At 42.0% G+C, this 23128-nt stretch overlaps 1 protein-coding gene across 2 annotated transcripts in view; it reads left to right on the top strand.

Moving 5' to 3' along the window:
• The window catches only part of LOC135275430 (uncharacterized), a 32339-nt gene extending 22682 nt beyond the window's left edge, over positions 1-9657 (top strand). Inside the window, exon 5 of one of the 2 annotated variants that reach the window (XM_064377649.1) lies at positions 8565-9657. In XM_064377649.1, the coding sequence (XP_064233719.1) occupies positions 8565-8632 (68 nt within the window). In that variant the 3' untranslated portion in view covers positions 8633-9657. Of the gene's footprint in view, positions 1-3255; positions 3925-8564 lie in introns of those variants that run through there. The other variant, XM_064377652.1, reaches the window with a different exon arrangement.
• The last annotated feature ends 13471 nt before the right edge of the window (positions 9658-23128 follow it).

The raw sequence follows: 23128 nt of genomic DNA, 5'->3' as shown, positions 1-23128 counted from the left end.
TGTCCACTCTCAACGTGCTCTCTAGGATGATCTGTTCTGGGTATGCTGGTCTGCTTAATATTCTGGCCTGTCTTGGTGGAGAAGTTCTTCCTAGTTGCATCTAGTCAGCCATCTTGCCTCTTCCTAATTTGTTCAAGTGGTAATGAGTTTTTAAAGGAATAGCACCCTCATAGGCTTCTTAGAGATTAATTTTACCCCCGTTTCTATCTTCTCGCTCTTCAGGTGGATAATAAAAATAATTTCTTCTATCAGAAAAACTCACACAGTGGGTGCTTTAATTTGATGCTGCTGTACACTTCCAGAGTAAGGAAAAACTCATCTTCTCACATAGTGTTATAGATTTGAATGCACTGATCAATCAATGGTATTAGCTTTTGGATCACAATGCAGTCAGCAGTAATTTAATTTGATGTGATTTTTTAGGAAAATCTTTGTTTCCTCTGAGGAACTGGTATGTTGTCTCTCCAGATTTCAGGAGAAATGTGTAATTGACCAGAGCAGAGGTCCCCATGCCCCAGGCCACAGACCAGTACTGTGACCTGCTAGGAACCAGGTGCACAGCAGGAGGTGAATGGTGAGTGAGTGAGCAAAGCTTCACCTGTATTTTCAACCACTCCCCATTGCTGGTATTACCAGCTGAGCTCTGCTTCCTATCAGGTCAGCAGAGGCATTAGATTCTCATAGGAGCATGAACCCTATTGTGAACTGCACATGCAAGGGATCTAGTTTGCGTGCTCCTTATGAGAATCCAATTCCTGATGAGCTGTCACTGTCTCCCATCACCCCCAGATGGGACTGTCTAGTTGCCCCCCTAAAAAAGCTCAGGGCTCCCACTGATTCTACATGATGGTGAGTTGTAGAATAATTGCATTATATATTACAATGTAATAATAGAAATAAAATCCACAGTAAATGAAATACACTTGAATCATCCCAAACCACCACCCTCTTGCTCCCATGCATGGCAAATTGTCTTTCATGAAAACAGTCCCTGGGGCCAAAAAGGTTGGGGACCATTGGACCAGACCATTCCTTTTTGGTTTGCTAAAGAAATAGTATAAATGGGCTGGGTGCAGTGGCTCAGGCCTGTAATCTCATAACTTTGGGAGGCCAAGGCCAGAGTATTACCTGAGGTCAGGAGTTTGAGACCAGCCTGGCCAACATGGTGAAACCCCCTCTCTACCAAAAAACAAAAATTACCTGCACGTGGTGGTGCTTGTCTGTAATCCTAGCTACTCAGAAGGCTGAGGCAGGAGAATTGCTTGACTCTGGGAGGCAGAGGTTGCAGTGAGCCGAGATTGCACCACTGCATTCCAGCCTGGGTGACGGAGTGAGACTCCGTCTCAAAAAAACACAAAGAAATAGTATAAAAGGATGTATGTGACTCAACCATGGCAACACACTGCTGACCTGTGCCCTTTATTTCTTATTGATGCATACCTTATATTCTAATTTCTATTTTAACCTGTCATCATGGCTTTGAAAAAAAATTACATTTGTCCATTGTATTACTCATTTTTTCCAAAAACTGATGCTTAGCATGTATATACACACATATGCATAAATTTTCAAAATGATTCAGTAAATAAATGTAGTGCAATTTGAAAAATCAATAAAGAGAAATATTAGGCTTATACAGGAAACTAAAAAAAAGAGCCTTTTTTTTTTTCTTTTTTTGAGACACAGTTTCACTCTGTCACCCACGCACCCACTGCAGTGGTGCAATCTTGGCTCATTGCAACCTCCGCCTTCTGGGTTCAAGTGATTCTCCTGCCTCAGTCTCCCTAGTAGCTGGGATTACAGGCGCCCACCACCATGCCCGGCTTATTTTTTTTGTATTTTTAGTAGAGATGGGGTTTCTCCGTGTTGGTCAGGCTGGTCTCGAACTCCTGATCTCAAGAGATCTGCCCGCCTCAGCCTCCCAAAGTTCTGGGATTACAGGCATGAGCCACCACACCCAGCCCCAGAATGTTTTTTATTAATGATGTTCAGTAGCAGTAAAAATGTCAGGAGAAAGAGAAAAGGTTATTACTACTCTTTGAACAATTCTCTAGCTGGGCTGATATGCAAAGGCTACTTTGGGCTGCATTTAAGTTTCTTAAAAGTCATAAAAGAAACAAATAAAATCTGTTGATTAGAAACATTTCATTTATTTTGAACAGAATGTATACTCTGTTGCCTATTAAATTATTACCAATAAGCCCAAGTCACAGAAATCACTCAACATCTCAAACTCCGGAATGAAAGGTTAATATAGTAGCATCTGTAGTTAATGCTAGTGAGGCAATATTGTTAGCTCCAGTTTATGGGACTTTAGAAATCCCAATTACAAAATTATTACTACATTAAATAAGTTGTTGATAATGATGGTAAATGAATGAAACATGGCACTTGTGACTGCTTTCAATTATCCTTTCCTTAACCAGAAAACATGGTCTTAAATGCCTGAGACTTTCTCCTGGTCTAGATCTTCTCTAGCTTCACAGAACCAAGACCCTTTATATTACCTTAACATGCTATCCCTTTGTTAAGTATTATGTGACTTTGAAACCACTTTGCACTGACTCGCCTCAACATACATTGGAAGTTAATAATCAAAGGGGTTTTGCAAATGTAAATTTTAAAATGTGTTTTTAAAGGTAACTGATACTAGGTACTGCTATCAGGAAAAAAAAAAAAGAAAAGAAAAAGAAAGGAAAAAAAAGGTAGCCGATAAATTAATACCCAAGTTCTATCTAGGTCAAGTAGAAAAGTTTAGGACAATGCGACACAGAAGCAGATGGTCTTGGCCGGGCGTGGTGGCTCACGCCTGTAATCCAAGCACTTTGGAGGCCAAGGCGGGCGGATCACCTGAGGTCGGGAGTTCAAGACCAGCCTGATCAACATGGTGAAACGCTGTCTTTAAAAAAATAAAATAAAATAAAATAAAATAAAATAAAATAAAATAAAATAAAATAAAATAAAGCAGATGGTCTTAACTTTCTCTTTGTCTAGCTACAGAACCCAAACCAAGGGGCAGGATCTTCAACAGCAATAATACATATTACTGAAAGTGCTCTGGAGCCTTTGGGTATGCCAAAATGTTTGGGGTCAAATGACTCAGGGGACTTTTTTCTTTGCTCATCCTTTCTTGGTTTCCAGCACAACTCATAACAGCTCCCTTTAAAAAAAAAAAAAGCATAAAATTATCACTACTTTAGAAATTGACAAGGACTGAAGGAGAGTGTTTGAGGAGATGTAAATGTTTCCTTCTAGGTTGACAGTCAAACGCACCAGAATGAAATAAAGACAGAGACTCAGTACAGAAATTGAATTCCTAGGAAATCTGAGCATCACAGACAAGGCATGTACAATATGTGATCCTAACAGTTGGTCTTCGAGCAAACAAAAGGACTTCTATGCTCCTCACTTTGTTAGAGCTGAAAACCATAAAGCTAGAGTGTTGGCAGCTCCTGTGAACGCCGATGAAACCACAAAGGAAGTCATTGGGTCAAGAAATTCATTATGAGCCATCATGAGGCACTCCCACCCTTCTGCTTAGCAGAGTTCAGAGTAAGGGTCCTTTCCTGTGTGAAAGGCACTGCTACAGCCTCCAGCACACCTTCTCACTGCATATGTGTGATAAATGTGAGATACATTATCTTTTTTCTTTGTAGAAAAGTAAGTATGAAATAATTTCATCCTTTTTTTGTCAAGTTTTTTCAAGGTTGCTTCTCAATAAATTCTTTTTTAAATAAGTGACTATTTCCCCAAGAGTTTATCCCCTGGTTGCAAACCCCATATTTAATTTCCTTTTGATATTATGATTAAGGACACAAGTTTGATACCAGATAATGCAAGATATTAGTTTGAGTCGTATCATTTACTATATTTATAATTATGGTCCAGTTGAATTCCCTAATCTGCTTTTTCCACATCTGTAAAATGAAGGGGATAAAAGTACCCTCATCAGGCTGGGCGTGGTGGCTCACGCCTGTAATCCCAGCACTTTGGGAGGCCGAGGCGGGTGGATCACGAGGTCAAGAGATCGAGACCATCCTGGTCAACATGGTGAAACCCCGTCTCTACTAAAAATACAAAAAATTAGCTGGGCATGGTGGCACACGCCTGTAGTCCCAGCTACTCGGGAGGCTGAGGCAGGAGAATTGCCTGAACCCAGGAGGCGGAGGTTGCGGTGAGCCAAGATCACACCATTGCACTCCAGCCTCGGTAACAAGAGCGAAACTCCGTCTCAAAAAAAAAAAAGAAGTACCCTCATCAGAAGGTTTTCCTGGGGATTGAATGAGAAAGCATTACTAACTGTTGTTATTGTTTCTTATGTCTTCTTTGTTTCCAATTCAATACTCTTTCTCCTTTGGTGCAGTTTTACTATTTCTTTTTCTTTCATGAAATATCTTATCGATAAAATCCTCATGATGTGGCAGAATCAAGGACTGCCTCAGTTGTTTACTATAAAGGATGTTAGCAACTCCCCTGCCGCCTCTCATGCCTAATTTAGAATCTCTCCCACAGGTTGGCTGATGCCAATGACTCCAAACATGGAAATAAATTTGCTTTGTTTATGCGTGGAATAATAGAGTATACATTATCAGTCATGTATAGCTTATTGTATATGAATTTATACATGACATAATTATGGTACAAATGGAACTCAAAATTGTTTTTTTCAAATGTGAACATGTTAAAATCTCTATTGTAACAGAATGGTAATGATGTTCTATCTAAGTGTACGGTTCAAAGAAAAAAACATGCACTCATCAATCAGAAAGTATATTTATGGCCAGGAATGGTGGCTCACACCTGTAATCCCAACACTTTGGGAGGCCAAGGCGGCCGATCACCTGAAGTCAGGAGTTCAAGACCAGCCTAGACAACATGGTGAAACCCCATCTCTACTAAAAATACAAAAATTAGCTGGGTATGGTGGCAGGCACCTGTAATCCCAGCTACTTGGGAGGCTGAGGCAGGAGAATCACTTGAACCCAGGCGGCAGAGATTGCAGAGAGCCAAAATCACACCGTTGAACTCCAGCCTGGGCAACAGAGTGAAACTGTGTCTCAAAAAAAAGAAAGAAAGAAAATATATTTAAATATAACTCATTTCACACAATAAAATACACATAAAAATAAAATCTTAAGAAGTTTATTGGGCCAGGCACGGTGGCTCACGCCTGTAATCCCAGCACTTTGGGAGGCCGAGGCAGGTAGATCATGAGGTCAAGAGATCGAGACCATCCTGGTCAACATGGTGAAACCCCGTCTCTACTAAAAATACAAAAAATTAGCTGGGCATGGTGGCCCGTGCCTGTAATTCCAGCTACTCAGGAGGCTGAGGCAGGAGAATCGCCTGAACCCAGGAGGCGGAGGTGGCGGTGAGCCGAGATCACGCCATTGCACTCCAGTCTGGGTAACAAGAGCAAAACTCTGTCTCAAAAAATAAAGTTTATTGGTGTCAAGCAGACAAAACATACTAATCATTATCCGAATTGTTTTCAACACAATATTGTTTTCTGTGCCATGAAGAACAATAGTCATGTACCATTTTTTAAAAAGAGATAGTTTGACTGTCGTGGAAGTTGACATGTCTAATTTAATCATACACTGCGATCTGTGTTTTGCCTCAATGAGGACAGGTAGACAGTACACAGAAAGACAAGCACATGTACAGAAATTAATGATTAAATAATCAATATACATTAGTATCTACAGGCTTATTTATATAGCTAAATTCAAATAGTTAAAAATTACTGGAAAAATTGAGCTAAAAATAAACCAGATTTTCATATATTTATATACTATCTTTCTGCAAGCTTATCTTTCTGAAATGAGATAAACCTTTCTTAGACTATTAGTTGTTCCAATTCCTAGCTAGGTAGAATGGGGGTGTTGGGGGATGGAGTCTTGCTGTGTCACCCAGGTTGGAGTTCAGTGGCACAATCTTGGCTCACTGCAACCTCCACTTACTGGGTTCAAGTCATTCTCCTGCCACAGTCTCCCGAGTAGCTGGCATTACAGGCACGTGCCACCATGCCCTGCTAATTTTTGTATTTTTTGTAGAGACAGGGTTTCATCATGTTGGCCAGGCTGGTCTTGAACTCCTGACCTCAAGTAATCCACCCATCTCGACCTCCCAAAGTGCTGGGATTACTGGTGTGGGCCACCGCACCCAGCAGAAATTGAGCACATTAATTGATAATCCTCAGTGTCCTCATATATAAAATGTAGATAGTAATGTTTCTATCTTGCTGCATTATGACAATGATTATTTGAACTAATGCATGCAAGTGCTTTATACAAAGCCTGGCATATAGTAAACACCAATAAATATTAACCATCAACATAGGATATATTTAAAATTAAATCAATACTGCATTACCACTCTATGATAAGAGCATGATTTCTTCAGCGAAGTTTTTTTGTGTGTGTTTTTGTTGTTGTTGTTGTTGTTTGAGATGGAGTTTCACTCTTATTGCCCAGGCTAGAATGCAGGGGCATGATCTCAGCTCACTGCAACCTCTGCCTCCCGGGTTCCGGTGATTCTCCTGCCTCCGCCTCCCGAGTAGCTGATATTACAGGCACGCACCACCATGCCTGCCTAATTTTGTATTTTTAGTACAGATGGGGTTTCTCCGTGTTGTTCAGGCTGGTCTCCAACTCCTGACCTTAGGTGATCCCCCCACCTCGGCCTCCCAAAGTGCTGGGATTACAGGAGTGAGCCGCCGTGCCCAGCAATGAAGTGTCAACAATAACTGAGTTTATTGGAAATGGGAACTTTTTCCTTTGGTTCTGGCTTTATTTCTAATTTCTAGAGCTTGATACCTTAGACACGGACTGAAATTGAGTGGATGAGTGTATTGGTCACAAATGGTAGTTTTCAAGGCCTTGAGCCTGGTGGGTAGTGATGGATTTGATTACTGATCTCCAGTTCCCTGTCCTGAAGCTGTATCCTGAGCTCTGTTTACGCATTTGCTTGCCTTCTTCTCTCTCTCTTTTCTTTTATGCTCCAGTTTCAACAACAAAAATCACAGGACACAGAGTTTTATGACAGAGACATTTTTTTCTAAGTCCCCTGCAAGGTGCTTCAGAACCACGTTACTGATCCTTAAAAATATCGCCTGAGCTCGTGACCAACAAGAAGTGACCTATTTACCACTATCATTGGGCCATTTCAGAAAGAGAAACCTGAAGCCCACGAACTGCTCACCACTGAACAACAGTTTCTAACCACATAGACAGGCAGCTGTAGCAGTGAAGCCATTTGAAACTCTTGCATGAGGCATGAAGTATTGATGCCTCGTTTTAGTCCCGCATACCTGAAGTAATTTATTAATTCGTTATATTTATTAAAAATAAACATGAAATTATTGTATTTTGAAATCAATCTATATTTGATCCTCTTTACTCTGGTTTCTCAAACCTCTCCCAATGAGAATCCCTACTAAGAAGATTAATAGTTCACATTATAACACCTTTATTTGCATACTCCTTCTCCTAGTTAGATGTCTCATTCTGAAAAATTGTTATAAGACAGTTTTAAGCACTGATAAGGTAAATAACAATATCCAGATTTTTCACATTGTTCCATATCTTTCTGTTTTTGTTTGTTTGTTTGTTTGTTTGTTTAAGACAGAGTCTCACTCTGTTGCCCAGGCTGGAGTGCAGTGGCATGATCTAGGCTCACTGCAACCTCCGCCTCCTGGGTTCAAGTGATTCTCCTGCCTGAAGAGAACTGGGATTACAGGCACCCGCCACCACAACCGGCTAATTTTTGTATTTTCAGTAGAGATGGGGTTTTGCCATGTTGGCCAAGCTGGTCTTGAACTCCTGAACTCAGGTGATTAACCTGCTTCGGCCTCCCAAAGTGCTGGGATTACAGGCATGAGCCACCGCGCCCGGCCTTCTGTTTTGTTTTTTAAACCGGAAAATTATTTTATATATTTTGGGGGTTCAATGTGATGTTTTGATACATGTGGAATGATTTAATCAAACATTGTAGAATGATCAAATCAAGCTAATTAACATCTCCATCATCTCACATACTTTTTATGCAATAGATCTCAAAAGCTTATTTCACTTGCCTAAACTGGAATTTCATACTGTTTGACCAGCATCTCCCCGTTCCTCTTTCCCCCAGTCTCTAGTAACAACCTACTTCTCCAAGTTTGACTTTTTTAGATTCCACATTTAAATGAGATCTTGCAGTATTTGTCTTTCTGTGCTTCACTTATTTCACTTAGCATAATGCCCCCCAGATTCATCCACATTGTCACAAGTAGCAGAATTTACTTCTCTTTTAAGGCTGAATAGTATTTCATTGTGTATATATACCACATTTTATTTTATTTTATTTTAAGATGGAGTTTCGCTCTTGTTGCCTAGGCAGGAGTACAATGGCATGATCTTGGCTCACTGCAACATCTGCCTCCTGGGTTCAAATGATTCTCCTGCCTCAGTCTCCTGAGTAGCTGGGATTGCCTGCCACCATGCCCAGCTAATTTTTTGTATTTTTATTAGAGACAAGGTTTCACCATGTTGGCCATGTTGATCTTAAAATCCTGACCTCAGGTGATCCACCCGCCTCGGCCTCCCAAAGTGCTGGGATTACAGATGTGAGCCACCACGCCCGGCCATAGATGACCACATTCGAAAAACTCATTCATCTATCAGTGAACACTTAGATTGGCTGTTGTAAATAATGCTGCAAAAGAAGACAAGCAAATGGACAACGGGATATGAAAACATGCTCCACATCACTAATCATCAGGGAGATGCAATTTAAAACCACAATAAGATATCACTTCACACCTATTAGACTGGCTATTATTAAAAAAAAAAAAAAACCAAAGATAAGTATTAGTGAGGCTGTGGAGAAAAGGGAACACTTTACACATTGTTGTTGCAATTGTGAAGCAGCATAGCCATTTGTAGAAGAGAGTATGAAGGCTCCTCAAAAAACTAAAAATAGTCTGGAGTTAATTTCTGTATTAACAAAAAGTAAAAATAGAATTACTATATGATCCCAGCAATCTCACTTCTGGGTATATATCCAAAGGAATTGAAATCAATATGTTGAAGAGATATCTGCACTCTCATATCTTTCATTTATTTTTGAGTATTCCATTATCAACCAGATGGTAGATTGGATAACTGTTTTGGATTTTTGGGGAGAGGAGGGATTGAAAATATTTTCTGGTGTACGTCCAACCTGGAAGTTGATACAAGTAAAGATGACTTTGTGGAATGTGTTTTGGTTAATATTTATTAATGATTTTGTTCATGTCACTATGAAAAGTAAAATTATAAATGTATCCTACACTAGTAAAATGAAATCAGCATGACATTGACAATCCAAATGCCACTGTAAATATCATGGTCAACACTGCAGAGGACAAATCAAAACGGAGTGTTGAATGAGAAATTAAAATCAGCACATACATCCCATTTTTCTAATACTGCTCTGTTTGACTAGAAGCTGCAAGAAAGTTACCCTTCTCATTGGTGAAAAAAAAAAAAAACACAACAAGAGCAGTAACAAACAAATCCAGTCAATTATGGGAGAATTTTCTCCAGTCCAACAAGAGGAATCAAATGACCTATAACAAACCAGCAACTCAGATTGTGATGTCCTTGTAAGGTTGGCCGCGTCGTGGAGAGTTCGGACACGCCTCCTCCCCTCGCCGGGAGCTCGGACACGGCTCCTTCCCTTGCCGGGAGCTCGGACACGGCTCCTTCCCTTGCCGGGAGCTCAGACACGCCTCCTCCCCCCGCCGGGAGCCCAGGGAAAAAAGCCCCATCAGGACTTACCTGATACCATCCAGGTCCCACGCCCTTCCATCCGGGTCCCACTCCCCTCCATTTTGTCCCACCCACCTTGGCCACAGCCAATCGGATGCCTCCACTCCCTATAAAACCCCGTGCCTGAGCGGAGTCCGGGCGACTTCTCTGGCCCTTCCTGTCCGGACCGCAGAACCTCGTCCGGGAGCCTGAATAAATTCCCTTGCATTGGATTATTTTCGTGCTGGCCTCAGTTTCTCTGTTTCGTCTTCGGCGAAAACAGACCTTACAGTCCTGAAAGCCAGCTTTCCAACACCAGAGGAAGAACTTTCAGAAGTAAGCAGGTTTTTGCAGAAATACGTACTGAGAGGTTAAGAGAATATCATGTCTGCAAAGTGCTTTAGTAAATAGTACAAAAATATCAATTATATATGTGAATGTGTGCATATACATATATCCATATATATACACACATATACACAAATATACACATAGACACACATGCTGTCCAAGATCAGCCTTAACCTTTTCCCGATCTTGACTAAAATTTTAGACAATTTCCTTCCTAACTATAGTTCCCTGGCCTCCCTTTTCTTATAGTATTTACTTTAGAAAACCTGCAATTATAAATTATTTCTCTGCCACTTTGAGGTGTAAATCTTTTCCAACCTCTTGCCAGTTTTACAACTCACTAATGTCTTTCTCAAGGACCTAGAAACCTTCTCTTTGAAACGTAACCAAGAAAGAATACATAAAGCAAATGTAGCACGTTAACTTTTAAGAAATCTGTGTCAAAACTAGCTATCTACACATTCTTTGTCCCTTTCTCGCAATTTTTTCTGTAAGTCTGAATTTATTTTATGGAAGTAAAAAATCTGGGGCCGGGAGCGGTGGCTCAGGCCTATAATCCCAACACTGGGAGGCCGAGGCGGGCGGATCACGAGGTCAGGAGATAGAGACCATCGTGGCCAACATGGTGAAACCCCATCTCTACTAAAAATAGAAAAATTAGCCAGGCATGGTGGTGCATGCCTGTAATCCCAGCTACTAGGGAGGCGGTGGCAGGAGAATCGTTTGAATCCAGGAGTTGGAGATTGCAGTGAGCTGAGATCACACCATTGCACTCCAGCCTGGCGGCAGAGGGAGATTCCGTCTCAAAAAAAAAAGAAAAAAAAAAGGTAAAAGATCCCTCCCTCCTGAGTTTATTCATTAGTTAGAAAGCTGCTAAAGCGGGGAGGGGCGCGGTGGCTCACGCCTAAAATCCCAGCAATTTGGGAGGCTCGAGGCGGGTGGATCACGAGGTCAAGAGATCGAGACCATCCTGGCCAACATGGCGACACCCCGTCTCTACTAAAAATACAAAAAATTAGCTGGGCACGGTGGCGCGTGCCTGTAATCCTAGCTACTCAGGAGGCTGAGGCAGGAGAATTGCCTGAACCCAGGGGGCGGAGGTTGCGGTGAGCCGAGATCGCGCCATTGCACTCCAGCCTGGGTAACAAGAGCGAAACTCCGTCTCAAAAAAGAAAGCTGCTAAAGTAAAAAATCAAGCACTTCTCCTGCAAACTATTTCTTACACAAACTGTAACAAAGAGTAACTTAATAATTGACGAGGTGAACTCACTATTTATGGAAGTACTTCAGCCAATAAATAAATAGGGAATGATTGGATTCAACTTTCACCATTTTGTGTCATGAATTAAGGGACCTCGTTAATGATCATCAGTTGCTGCTGACATTACATAAAAGAGACACTAGATAGTAAATGTCTCTGAATGTAACTACACAACTCTTATTATGAAATAGCAGAGCTTTTTTCCCTTCATAAAATGAATTCAACCTGAATCTTATCAAGTATCTACCTTGCTGTCAATACACAGGATATATAGAAAAAAGAAAAACATGTTGAACAACATACAGAGATGCAATCAGCAAAATCAAGACTGTGGAAAACCTTAATAGACAAATGACTCAATTCATGCAAGCAATAAAAATGATCACAACAAAAAGGTAAGAGATGTAACTAGTCACCATAGTGAATCCCTGTATAATTCACTTAAAAATAGGAAATGTACTAACTTAAATGTACTTAAGAATCAGGGAAATGTACCGACCAAAGAAATCGCATGATGTCTGATATTTCAAACTCACCTTGATTGGGGAGTGAGTCTATACTTGAAGCTGGGTGATAGGCACATGGTAGTTCATTAAGCTATTGTGTCTATATTAGTTATATTGAAATTATTTTTGTAATAGAAATTCGAATACTATAAAAACTCTTGCCTCTACATTAGTCACTGGGTACAGAGAACATAATTGAAGATCTATTCTACTGATCTCATCATGGTCAGAATAAGATCATGGCACAAAGATGAACATAAAAGTAAAGGAAAAAAAAAGACATGTAAAAAGTAGAAATGAGGCTGGGCACGGTGGCTCAGCCTGTAATCCCAGCACTTTGGGAGGCTGAGGCAGGCAGATCGTTTGAGCTCAGGAGTTAGAGACCAGCCTGTGCAACGTGGCAAAACCCTGTCCCTACAAAAAATACAAATATTAGCCCAGCGTAATGGTGCACAGCTGTGATCCCAGCTACCTGGGGGGCTGAGGCCGGAAGGTAGCTTGAGCCCGGGAGGTCGAGGCTGCAGTGAGCTAAGATCATGCCACTACACTCCAGCCTGAGTGACAAAGTAAGACTCTGTCAGGAAGGAAGGCAGGAAGGAAGGCAGGAAGGAAGGGAGGGAGGGAGGGAAAGAAAGAGAGAGAGAGGAAAGAAAAAGAGAGATAGAGAAAGGAGGGAAGGAAGGAAGGAAGGAGGGAAGAAGGGAAGGAGGGAGGAAGGGAGCAAAGGAGGGACGAAGGAAGATCCCAGAACACCTTGACAGTCCACCTTTGGTAATTTTCTTCTAGAGCAGATTACTATGGTGAAACCAAGCAAGAAAATTTAGCATTGGGCAAAATGTTTTAAGAAAGACAAGATATGGCCAGGTGTGGTGGCTCACTCCTGTAATCCCACCACTTTGTGAGGCCGAGGCAGGCAAATCACCTCAGTCAGGAGTTTGAGTCCAGCCTGGCCAACATGGTGAAACCCCTTCTCTGCTAAAAATACAAAAATTAGCAGGGTGTGGTGGTGGGTGCCTATAATCCCAGCTACTTAGGAGGCTGAAGCAGGAGAAGTCCTTGAACCCAAGAGGTAGAGGTTGCAATGAGCCAAGATTGCACGACTGCACTCCAGCCTGGGCAACAGAGTGAGACTCTGTCTATAAAAAAAAAAGGTGGGGGCTGGCTTTGTCTCATCTCACCAACTAAATTTCAACACATCACTTTGTTTGTTGAACTAAAGTATGCTAGGCTATTTTGAACAAGATCTTTCTGGTTCTGTGATATGTGCTCCACATATAGTAAGTCATTAGGTCAATGAATGTACTTTTTAAATATATGACTCTGAGTGTCTCTTTCTTAATAGTCATATCTATTAAATCTCATTCTCATTGAGATTCAAATTAAATTATCTGCTAAGAATAAGTTCTAAGAATGTGGACTCTTTCTACCAGTTTCTCAATTTATACATAGAAAAACTTTAAAGGGAGGATTCCTTCTAGAGAGGTATGGTTATTTAACAAATATTGTGTGTGTGTCTGCCAGCCTGGTGCCTGACACATATTTGTTAAGTAATGAAATTATTCAGTGAATAAAAAACAGACAGGTTCTCTGACCTCATGGAAACTATATTCTAATAAAAGAAATTAGAAAATTTAAGTTAAAAAGCAAACTAAAAATAATACAAGTTCCAATATGTGTTGTAAATGAAACAAAAAAGTGTTTGAGATTGACATCAACAGTGGAGGGGCCCTACCATCTGTAACTGGGTGATCAGAGATGGTAATATTGATGAAGGATTTTAGGCCCCTTTGCCAGACTCCCAGAAGCGGCACCCCGTTTGCTTGACCCACTGTGCTTTTCCCGTTGCGGGAGGGAGCACATGAGTTAGTGAGTGCGGAATCTGGCCAGCGACTCCGAGCACCAACGTGAGAGTAAGCTCCATGAGAAGCCCGTGGCCAGACCAGGCATGTCGCCTTGAGGGGAACATGGCGGCACCCAGACAAGGGTGCCTGCGATCCTGAAGGCCCAGAGGGAGTGTGAGTGTGCTAATGAGCTCTTTTAGTTCTGCCATCCACAGCCCGATAAACAGCGGTGTGTTGGCAGCTCAGTTGGCCACTGACTCTGTCCCTGCCAATGGGCAAGCTGACCTTCACTTGCCAGGGCAAAGGGCCAGTGTGACAGCCTTTCTGGGTACCTGCACTTAGTGGGTCCCAAGCTTTTGTCCAGTGTCCAAGAAGAATGAGGTCACGCTTGACAATTGAAGAATGGTAAGGGTGGAGAATTTTATTGAGCAATGAAAACAGTTCTCGATGAAGCGGGGAGCTGGAGAGGGAACAGGAAAAACAGGTCATCTTCCCCCAAAGTCAGGAGGTCTCTTTTCCGAAATCAAGCTCTCTCCTCCCCGAAGTCAAGCTGTCTCCCCTCCATAGACTGGGGCCTTTATAGGAATAGGATGGGGCAGGGTGCGCCGTAGGTAGTATTGGAAAAGGCAACATTCAATTGGTTAAAAGGCGTTATTCAGAAAGAACCAATCAGAAGAGAGCAGGTAAACAGGACTTGAAGTTCGCGGTTTTCAGGCTGTTTTGGGCTTGAAGGTGGGGTTTTCCCAGGGACCCATCCCTGTCTGTCTAGGATTTGTCTACCTTCTGCCTCTATTAATATTTACGTTAAGATAAAGTATGAGAAGGAGCTGGCTATACAGAGCGAAGAGAGGAGCAGTTCAGTGGAGATCCAGGTATGTGCACACCCCTGAGACAGGAAAGACTTTAATGACGTTCAAGAAACTTTTAATGACGTTCAAGAAACTAAGGAAAGGCCAGTGTGGTCTGTGATTAATTAGTGAGAGGGCAATTGACATGTGACATTGGAGGATGGGGAGATAAACAGAGGACTGCTTACATGCACAGCCTCTAGTAAACTGAAATATTACAAACAGTATTACTTAGATGCATATTTTATGGCAACAGGGTTCTGTTATTATCATTCTGTTTGTCTGTTTTCCGCTTAAGATAATACCAATCTAACTTCTAATATTTTTTTATCGTCAGAAAAAAACCTAATCTTCTAAATAAACAAGGAATGTTTGAGAAAAGATGTTCCAGAAATGCTGACTTCCTTTTCCTTTTTCTGCCTCATCCTCCTCTGTCCATCTTAGCATAAGGAAGTTATTTGCTAATTTACAACAATCTATAGAGTGAGGGAGTGAGAACAAACTCAGTTCTAAGAACAGAGATGGCTAATGGAATTTGTAATTGATACCTCTTTTTGGATTGAAGTGAGTCTATTGACAAAACATCAAGTGAGTTGTTTGTGCCGATTCACATCAGAGGTGTAAAAAATGACTAGGATTAAAACATTAACCAAATCTTTCTTTGTTTTCCTTTCTCTTCCCATTTTTTTCTACCCAAAACAAATGAGGGGACAAATCTATGTTGTATTATTATTTTCTAGGTGCTTCTGTTTCCTTAAGTAATTGCATTCTTGTATCTGCATCACTGTTACTTTTTTCTCTTTTTTAAACAGGGTCTTGCTGTGTCACCCAGGCTGGAGTGCAGTGGTGCAATCTCAACTCACTACAACCTCCATCCCCCAGGTTCAAGCAATTCCCCTGCCTCAGCCTCCTGAGAAGCTGGGACTGCAAGAATGTGCCACCACACCCAACTAATTTTTTGTATTTTTAGTCTTAGAGGCGACATTTCACCACGTTGCCTAGGCTGGTCTCGAACTGCTGGCTTCAAGTAATCTGCCCACCTTGGCCTTCCAAGGATTGTGATCCTCACAGATAGCAGGAATGAGCTACCGCACTCAGCCCACTGTTACCTTTTTGAACAGAAGAAATATATATATATATGCATCTGAAACAGAAATGTTAGTATTTCATGTAGATGCTGAAAAAGACACCAGAGTCAACAAAAATGTACAGTGCATCTTCCTCCTTTGAGGGAAGATTTAAAAAGAAGAATTGACAATGAACAAGCTTACTTCTTATGTTTTTCTCTATTGTTAAAATTCTGTGGTTTTGGTTTTTAAAAAGGTGATACTGTTATTAATAACAGATTGATTGAAAAGGAAAATAATTGCAGCCAGTGAGGATTAAGGCTGCAATGTTATGAAGTGGCTCTGGCCTGCCACCTAGCGGCCAAAAGTACACTGACCACACCTATATTGGAAATGGAGCCTTCATAAACTGTGAAGGAGTGGGAGGGAAGAGTTAGAGCTGGGAGCTGCCTTGCAAACCGGCTTAGCAATGTTTTTCAGCCAGATCAAAATCGAAGACAGATGACAGAAGACAGGTGGCTTATTTTCTTAAAGATGTACAAAGAAGCCTCATGCTATAACGTCCGCTCACATGTAGCATGATATGGCTTGGTTTCGTGTCCCCACCTAAATCTCATCTTGAATTGCAGTCCCATAATCCCCACACATCATGGGAGGGGCCCATGGGGGCAGTTTCTCCCACGCTGTACTGACAGTAAATGAGTTATCTTGAGATCTGATGGTTTTATAGGCGCTTGGCATTTCCTCTGCTGGCACTCATTTTCTCTCCTGCCAGCCTGTGAAGAATGCACCTTCTGGCATGACTGTAAGCTTCCTGAGGCCTCCCAGCCATGTGGAACCCGCTACCCAGTTCCAAAGTTGCTTCCCTTCCACATTTCTGGGTATCCTTATAGCAGTGCCTCACTTCCTCAGTACCAATTTACTGTGTTAGTCCAATCTCAGGCTGCTATGAAGAAATACTAAAGACTGGGTAATTTAAAAACAAACCTCTGGGTAATTTAAAAAGAAATCTCTTTAAAAAGAAACCTCTGAGTAATTTTTTTAAAAAACTCTTTTCTTTTTAAAAGGGTAGCAGGCAGAAATTGAAACAGTTTGGAGGGTTCAGAAGAAGACGGGAAGATGTGGGAAAGTTTGGAACTTCCAAGAGACTTGTTGAATGGTTTTGACCAAAATGCTGATAATGATATGGACAATGAAGTCCAGGCTGAGGTGGCCCCAGATGGAGATGAGGAACATGTTGGGAACTGGAGCAAAGGTGACTCTTGCTATGCTTTAGTAAAGAGACTGGTGGTGCTCTGCCCCTGCCAGAGAGATCTGTGGAACTTTGAATTTGAGAGACATGATTTAGGGTATCTAGTGGAAGAAATTTCTAAGCAGCAAACTGTTCAAGAGGAGGTAGAGCCTAAACGTTTGGAAAATTTCCAGCCTGGACATGCAATAAAAAAGAAAATCCTATTTTCTGAAGGGAAATTCAAACCAGCTGCAGAAATCTGCATAAGTAACAAGGAGCCAAATGTTAATCATCAAGAAAATGTGGAAAATGTCTCCAGAGTATGTCAGGTACCTTCAGAGCAGCCCCTCCCATCTCAGGCCTGAAAGTCTAGGAGGGAAAAAATGGTTTCCTGGGCTGGGTCCAGGGCTCCCCTGCTCTGTGCACCCTTGGGACATGGTGCCCTGCATCCCACATGCTTCAACTCCAGCTGTGGCTAAAAGGGGCCAAGGTACGGTTCAGGCCATTGCTTCCTAGGGTGCAAGCCGCATGCCTCAGCGGCTTCCATGTGATGTTGAGCCTGTGGGTGCACAGATATCAAGACTTGAGGTTTGGGAATCTCTACCTAGATTTCAGAGGATGTATGGAAATGCCTGAATGTCTAGGCAGAAGTTTGCTGCAGGGGTGGAGCCTTCATGGAGAACCTCTGCTAGGGCAGTGCAGAAGGGAAATGTGGGTTGGAGCCCCCACACAGAGTCCCCACTGGGGCACTGCTTAGTGGATCTGTGAGAAGATGGCCACCATCTGCAAAACCCCAAAATGGTAGATACACTGATAGCTTGCACCATGTGCCTGGGAAAGCTGCAGGCACTAAACACCACCCTTGAACACAGCCAGGAGTGGGGCTATACCCTGCAAAGCCACAGGGGCAGAGATTCCCAAGGCCATGGGAGCCCATCTCTTGCATCAGCCTGAACTGGATGTGAGACATGGAGTCAAAGGAGATCATTTTTGTAACTTTAAGGTTTAATGATTGCCCTATTGAATTTTTTACTTGCATTGGGGCCTGTAGCACCTTCATTTTGGCCAGTTTCTCCCATTTGGAATGGGTGTATTTACCCAATGCCTGTACCCTCATTGTATCTAGGAAGTAACTAACCTGCCTCTGCTTTTACAGGCTCGTAGACAGAAGAGACTTGCCTTGTCTCAGATGAGACTTTGGACTTGGACTTTCGGGTTAATGCTGGAATGAGTTAAGATTTGAGGGAACTGTTGGGAAGACATGATTGTATTTTGAAATATGAGGACATGAGATTTGGGAGGGGCCAGGAGGAGAATGATACGGTTTGGCTCTCTGTCTCCATCCAAATCCCATCTTGAATTGTAATCCAATAATCCCTATGTGTCATGGGAGGGACCTAGTGGGAGGTAATTGAATCATGGGGGCAGTTTCCCCCATGCTGTTCTTGTGATAGTGAGTGAGTTCTCATGAGATCTGATGGTTTTAAGTGTCTGGCATTTCCCCTGCCGCCACTCATTCTGTCTCCTGCTGCTCTGTGAAGAATATGCCTTCTGTCATGATTGTAAGTTTCCTGAGGCTTCCCCAGCCATGCAGAACTGTGAGCCAATTAAACCCCTTTTCTTTATAAATTATGCAGTCTCAGGTATTTCTTCATAGCAGCATGAGAATAGACTAATACACAATAGAAATCTGGCTGGGTGCAGTGGCTCATGCCTGTAATCTCAGCATTTTGGGAGGCCAAAGCAGGCAGATCACCTGAGGTCAGGATTTCGAGACCAGCCTGGTAAACATGATGAAACCTCATCTCCACTAAAAATACAAAAATTATCCAGGCATGTTGGCAGGCACCTGTGATCCCAGCTACTCGGGAGACTGAGGCAGAAGACTTGAACCCAGGCGGCAGAGGTTGCAGTGAGCCGACATTGTACCACTGCACTCCAGACTGGGTGACAGAGTGAGACTCCATCTCAAAACAACAACAAAAAAATAAATCTAATTTATCAATTAAGATTATCTTAATTTCCACAGTCCTACAAACATTGATGGAGAAGGAAATATGGATCTGGTAAGAATTATTCTACTTCTTTTGTTTAAAAGTAAAATAAGGCAAATTCAGGAGAGGAGCTCTGTATTAGTGAAGATTCTCCAAAGAAATAGAACCAATGTTATATATAGCTATGTGTACTTAATGATGGAGAAATGGTCTGAGAAATGTGCTATTAGAGAACTTCATCATTGTGTGAAAATCATAGAGTGAACTTACACAAATCTAGATGATACGGCTACTACACACCTAGGCTATATGGCATAGTCTATTTCTCCTAGGCTACACACATATATACAGCACGTTACTGCACTGAACAGCATGGGCAATTGGAACACAATGGTAAGTATTCGTGTATCTAAACATATTTAAACTTAGAAGAGGTGTTATAATCTTATGGGATAACCATCATGTATATAAGCTGTCATTGACTGAAATATCTGTATGTAGCATATGACTATATATAAATGTATATGGATACTATATGCAAATAAATATCTACATATAAATAAAGAGAGAGATCTATTATTTTTATGGGAATTGGCTCATGGAGGCTTATGGAGGCTGAGAAATCTCACCATCTGCTGTCTGCAAGCAGGAAAACCAGGAAAGCTAGTGGTGTAATTCAATCCAAGTTTAAAGGCCTGAGACCAGGAGCTGTGGATGTCCTAGCTCATGGACAGAAAGAGGGATTCTCAGGCCAGGCGTGGTGGCTCACTCCTGTAATCCCCAAACTTTGGGAGGTCGAGGCGGGCGGACCACAAGGTCAGGAGTTTGAGACCAACCTAACCAACATGGTGAAACCCCATCTCTATTAAAAACACAAAAATTAGCTGGCCGTGGTGGTGCATGCCTGTAATCCCAGCTGCCTGGGAGGCAGAGGCAGGAGAATTGCTTGAACCTGGGAGGCAGAGGTTGCGGTGAGCCAAGATTGTGCCATTGTACTCCAGCCTGGTGACCGAGTGAGACTCTGTCTCAAAAAAAAAAAAAAAAAAAAAGAGGGATTCTCTACCCTCTACCTTTTTTTCTATGGGGGCCCTCAATGGATTGAATGACACCTGCCAACGTTGGTGGGAGAGGATCTTCTTTACTAGGTCTACTGATTCAAATGCTAATCCCTACTGGAAACACCGTTGCAGAAACAGCCACAGATAATGTTTTGCTACCTATCTGGGCATCCGTTTAGCTCAGTCAAGTTGAGACATAAACTTAACCATCACAAGCTGCTATTTCCAGAACTATTCCCAATGTGTTGTTAAATAAAGAGCACTCAGTTGAGTTGCCCACAACCCTGTCCATACAAATCACTTGAGAGGCTTGTAAAAAGTAAAGACGCCATGAATTTTACGTTATGTGAATTTTGCCTCAATAAAAAGAGAGCCTATGGCAGGGGTAGGGGGGCGGAGGGGGAAAAATTATTTTTTAAAAAAGGTAAAGATGTCAGACCTTCCTGGTGTCCTCCCCAGGAGTGACGCAGAAGTGGAGCCCTGCCATCAGACAGTTTTGGGAGCTCACACTGATGGTCACATGCAGCCACGCTTGGAAAGCACTGTAGAGCTTGATCTTGTTCAGTAATATGGATAGGGATTTTAACTGAATGTAGCAATAAAGACCCAGGGTTTTCTTGTTTTTGTTTTTTTCAAGAATAAACAAACAAAACTCCCAACATCACAGAAGTCATAAGCAGATTGTAAGAAACCAATATTATTCAGCTTCAAAAAATAATGATTGAAAGCGGTCAGACATGGTGGCTCATGCTTGTAATCCCAGCACTTCAGGAGGTCGAGGTGGGTGGATCACTTGAGGCCGATAACACCAGCCTGGTCAACGTGGTGAAACCTCATCTCTACTGAAAATACCAAATAGCTGGGTATGTTGGCAGGAACCTGTAATCCCAGCTACTGGAGAAGCTGAGGCAGGAGAATCACTTGAAACTGGGAGACAGATATTGCAGTGAGCTCATGTTGCACCACTGCACTCCAGCCTGGGTGACAGAGTAAGACTTCATTTAAAAAAAAAAAGACCAGCCTGACCAACAAGGTAAAACCATCTCTGTTAATAATACAAACATTAGCTGGATGTGGTAACACACGTGCCTGTAATTCCAGCTACTTGGGAGGCTGAGGCACAAGAATCTGCTTGAACCCCGAAGGCAGAGGTTGCAGTGCCAAGATTGTGCCACTGCACTCTAGCTTGGGCAACAGAGTGAAACTGTGTCTAAATAAATAAATAACAAATTAAAGACTCAGAGGATCATTTTTTAAATTTTCCTTGGGTAGACCCAAATAAATCCATTCTACAAAAAAATACCCAAATCATGCTCCCCAGGTCTTCATTCCTTGTTAGGCCTAGATATTTTGGATTATAGACTTGTTTTTATACTGATTGTTAATTTTTCTCATTCATAACACTTTATTTAGTAGTCTCAAGGTTCCATTTGCATAGATAAAACGGTGTTGTTTTCTGTACATAAGTCCTCACTTAACATCAAGAGATTCTCAGTAACTAGGACTTTAAGTAAAATAACGTGTAATGAAACTAATTTGATCATAGGCTAATTGACATAAACAAGAGTTAATTTTCCACAGCATGTTTCTGGTCAGAAAAGACCCAAACACTTTTTTTTCTTTGTTTTTTTTTGAGACAGAGTCTTGCTCTTTTGCCCAGGCTGGAGTGCAGTGGCACAATCTCGGCTCACTGCAACCTCTGCCTCTCAGGTTCAAGAGATTCTCCTGCCTCAGCCTCTTGAGTAGCTGGGATTACAGGTGGCCATCGTCATACCCGGCTAATTTTTTGTATTTTTAATAGAGATGGGGTTTCATCATGTTAGCTAGGCTGGTCTCGAACTCCAGACCTCAGATGATCCACCTGCCTCAGCCTCCCAAAGTAGTGGGATTATAGGCGTGAGGCACCGCACCCAGCCAAGACCCAAACACTTCTACTATTTAATGTCGAAATAAATGTGAGTTATACATATATTTAAGAAAGATTAATAAAAACAAGATAACTGACCCAATTTATGGTGAATCAGTGAGTGACAGTGGTCCTAGTAGTGGCAGTGGGTTAAATCAAGGAGCAAATGTTTGCAAAGTGAAAATTGTCAGGAGCACCTCCTCCCACCACGGAGCTCAACAAGCAATAAAAAATGTGGTCTAGGAACAAGAATCTTTGATTTAAAAAGAAAATAAAATATGGTGAGCTCTCGGCACACTTTAAGATCACATCATTCATTGTTGGGTATTTGTATGATTATCATCTACTTTACAAATTTTTATTTTACAGTCACTGTATTCATTCATTCAATTATTTTGCAATTCACTTACTCCAGCTAAGAGTCCTGTGTGGTCAAGGCCCTTCTCAGCAACCCAGGGCATATGTAAGGTGGGAACCAGACCTGGCCTGGACGCCATCCCATCACAGAGCACACTCATGCACCCACACACACTCAGACTGGAACCATGTAGGAGTGCCAGTTCACCAAGCGCATGACTTTGAGATGTGGGAGGAGCCACACAGACGAGAGAATGGGCAGACTCCACTCAACAACGTAACAAGACGAAATGATATTATTTGAGAACCTGCTGTAACTATGTTAGTCACTGTTTTAGAGCCACGGAACATCTTCTAGAGATAAATGACAAACTTTTGAATATATAACTCTAGGTGTGTCCGACAGTGGAAGTGTTATGGAAAAGAGTGAAGCAAGTATTAGCGAAACAGCAGGGGTCTGGTCTATCTAGGTCCAGTTGCTCACCGCACAGAAAGCCAGGCACTGAGATGAGTACTGCCAGGGAATAAGGCTTTATTCTGGTAACATCAGCTGAGGAAATGGGAGATGAGTCAAATCCATCTCCAACCAGCTAAAATCAGGGGTTTATATAACAGGGAAGGAATATAGTTATGCACAGGAAAACAGAAACTAGGGAGGGGTAAGGAAAAGGAGTTTTAGTCCCTTGATCCTGTCTGGGAGGCCTGAGGGTAAGTTTACTGAGGAAAGAACTCAGATAAGACAAATACACGTTTCAAGCTTTAAGACCAGAGGGTCAATTTCTACGTTTATTTAAAAACATACAAAAAAACAAAATACGTCTTTGGGGCATGGTGGCTCATGGCTGTAATCCCAGCACTTAGGGAGACTGAGGCAGGAGGATCATTTGAGGCAAGATCACCTCACTGTACTCCAGCCTGGGTGACAAGAATGAGAT

This window comes from Aotus nancymaae, unplaced genomic scaffold, assembly GCF_030222135.1.
Source record: "Aotus nancymaae isolate 86718 unplaced genomic scaffold, 86718_ANA_hifiasm-v0.15.2.pri h1tg000016l, whole genome shotgun sequence".
Lineage (NCBI taxonomy): Eukaryota > Metazoa > Chordata > Mammalia > Primates > Aotidae > Aotus > Aotus nancymaae.
Note: the sequence above shows the minus strand (reverse complement) of the source record. Positions and strands in the feature narration are given on the sequence as shown.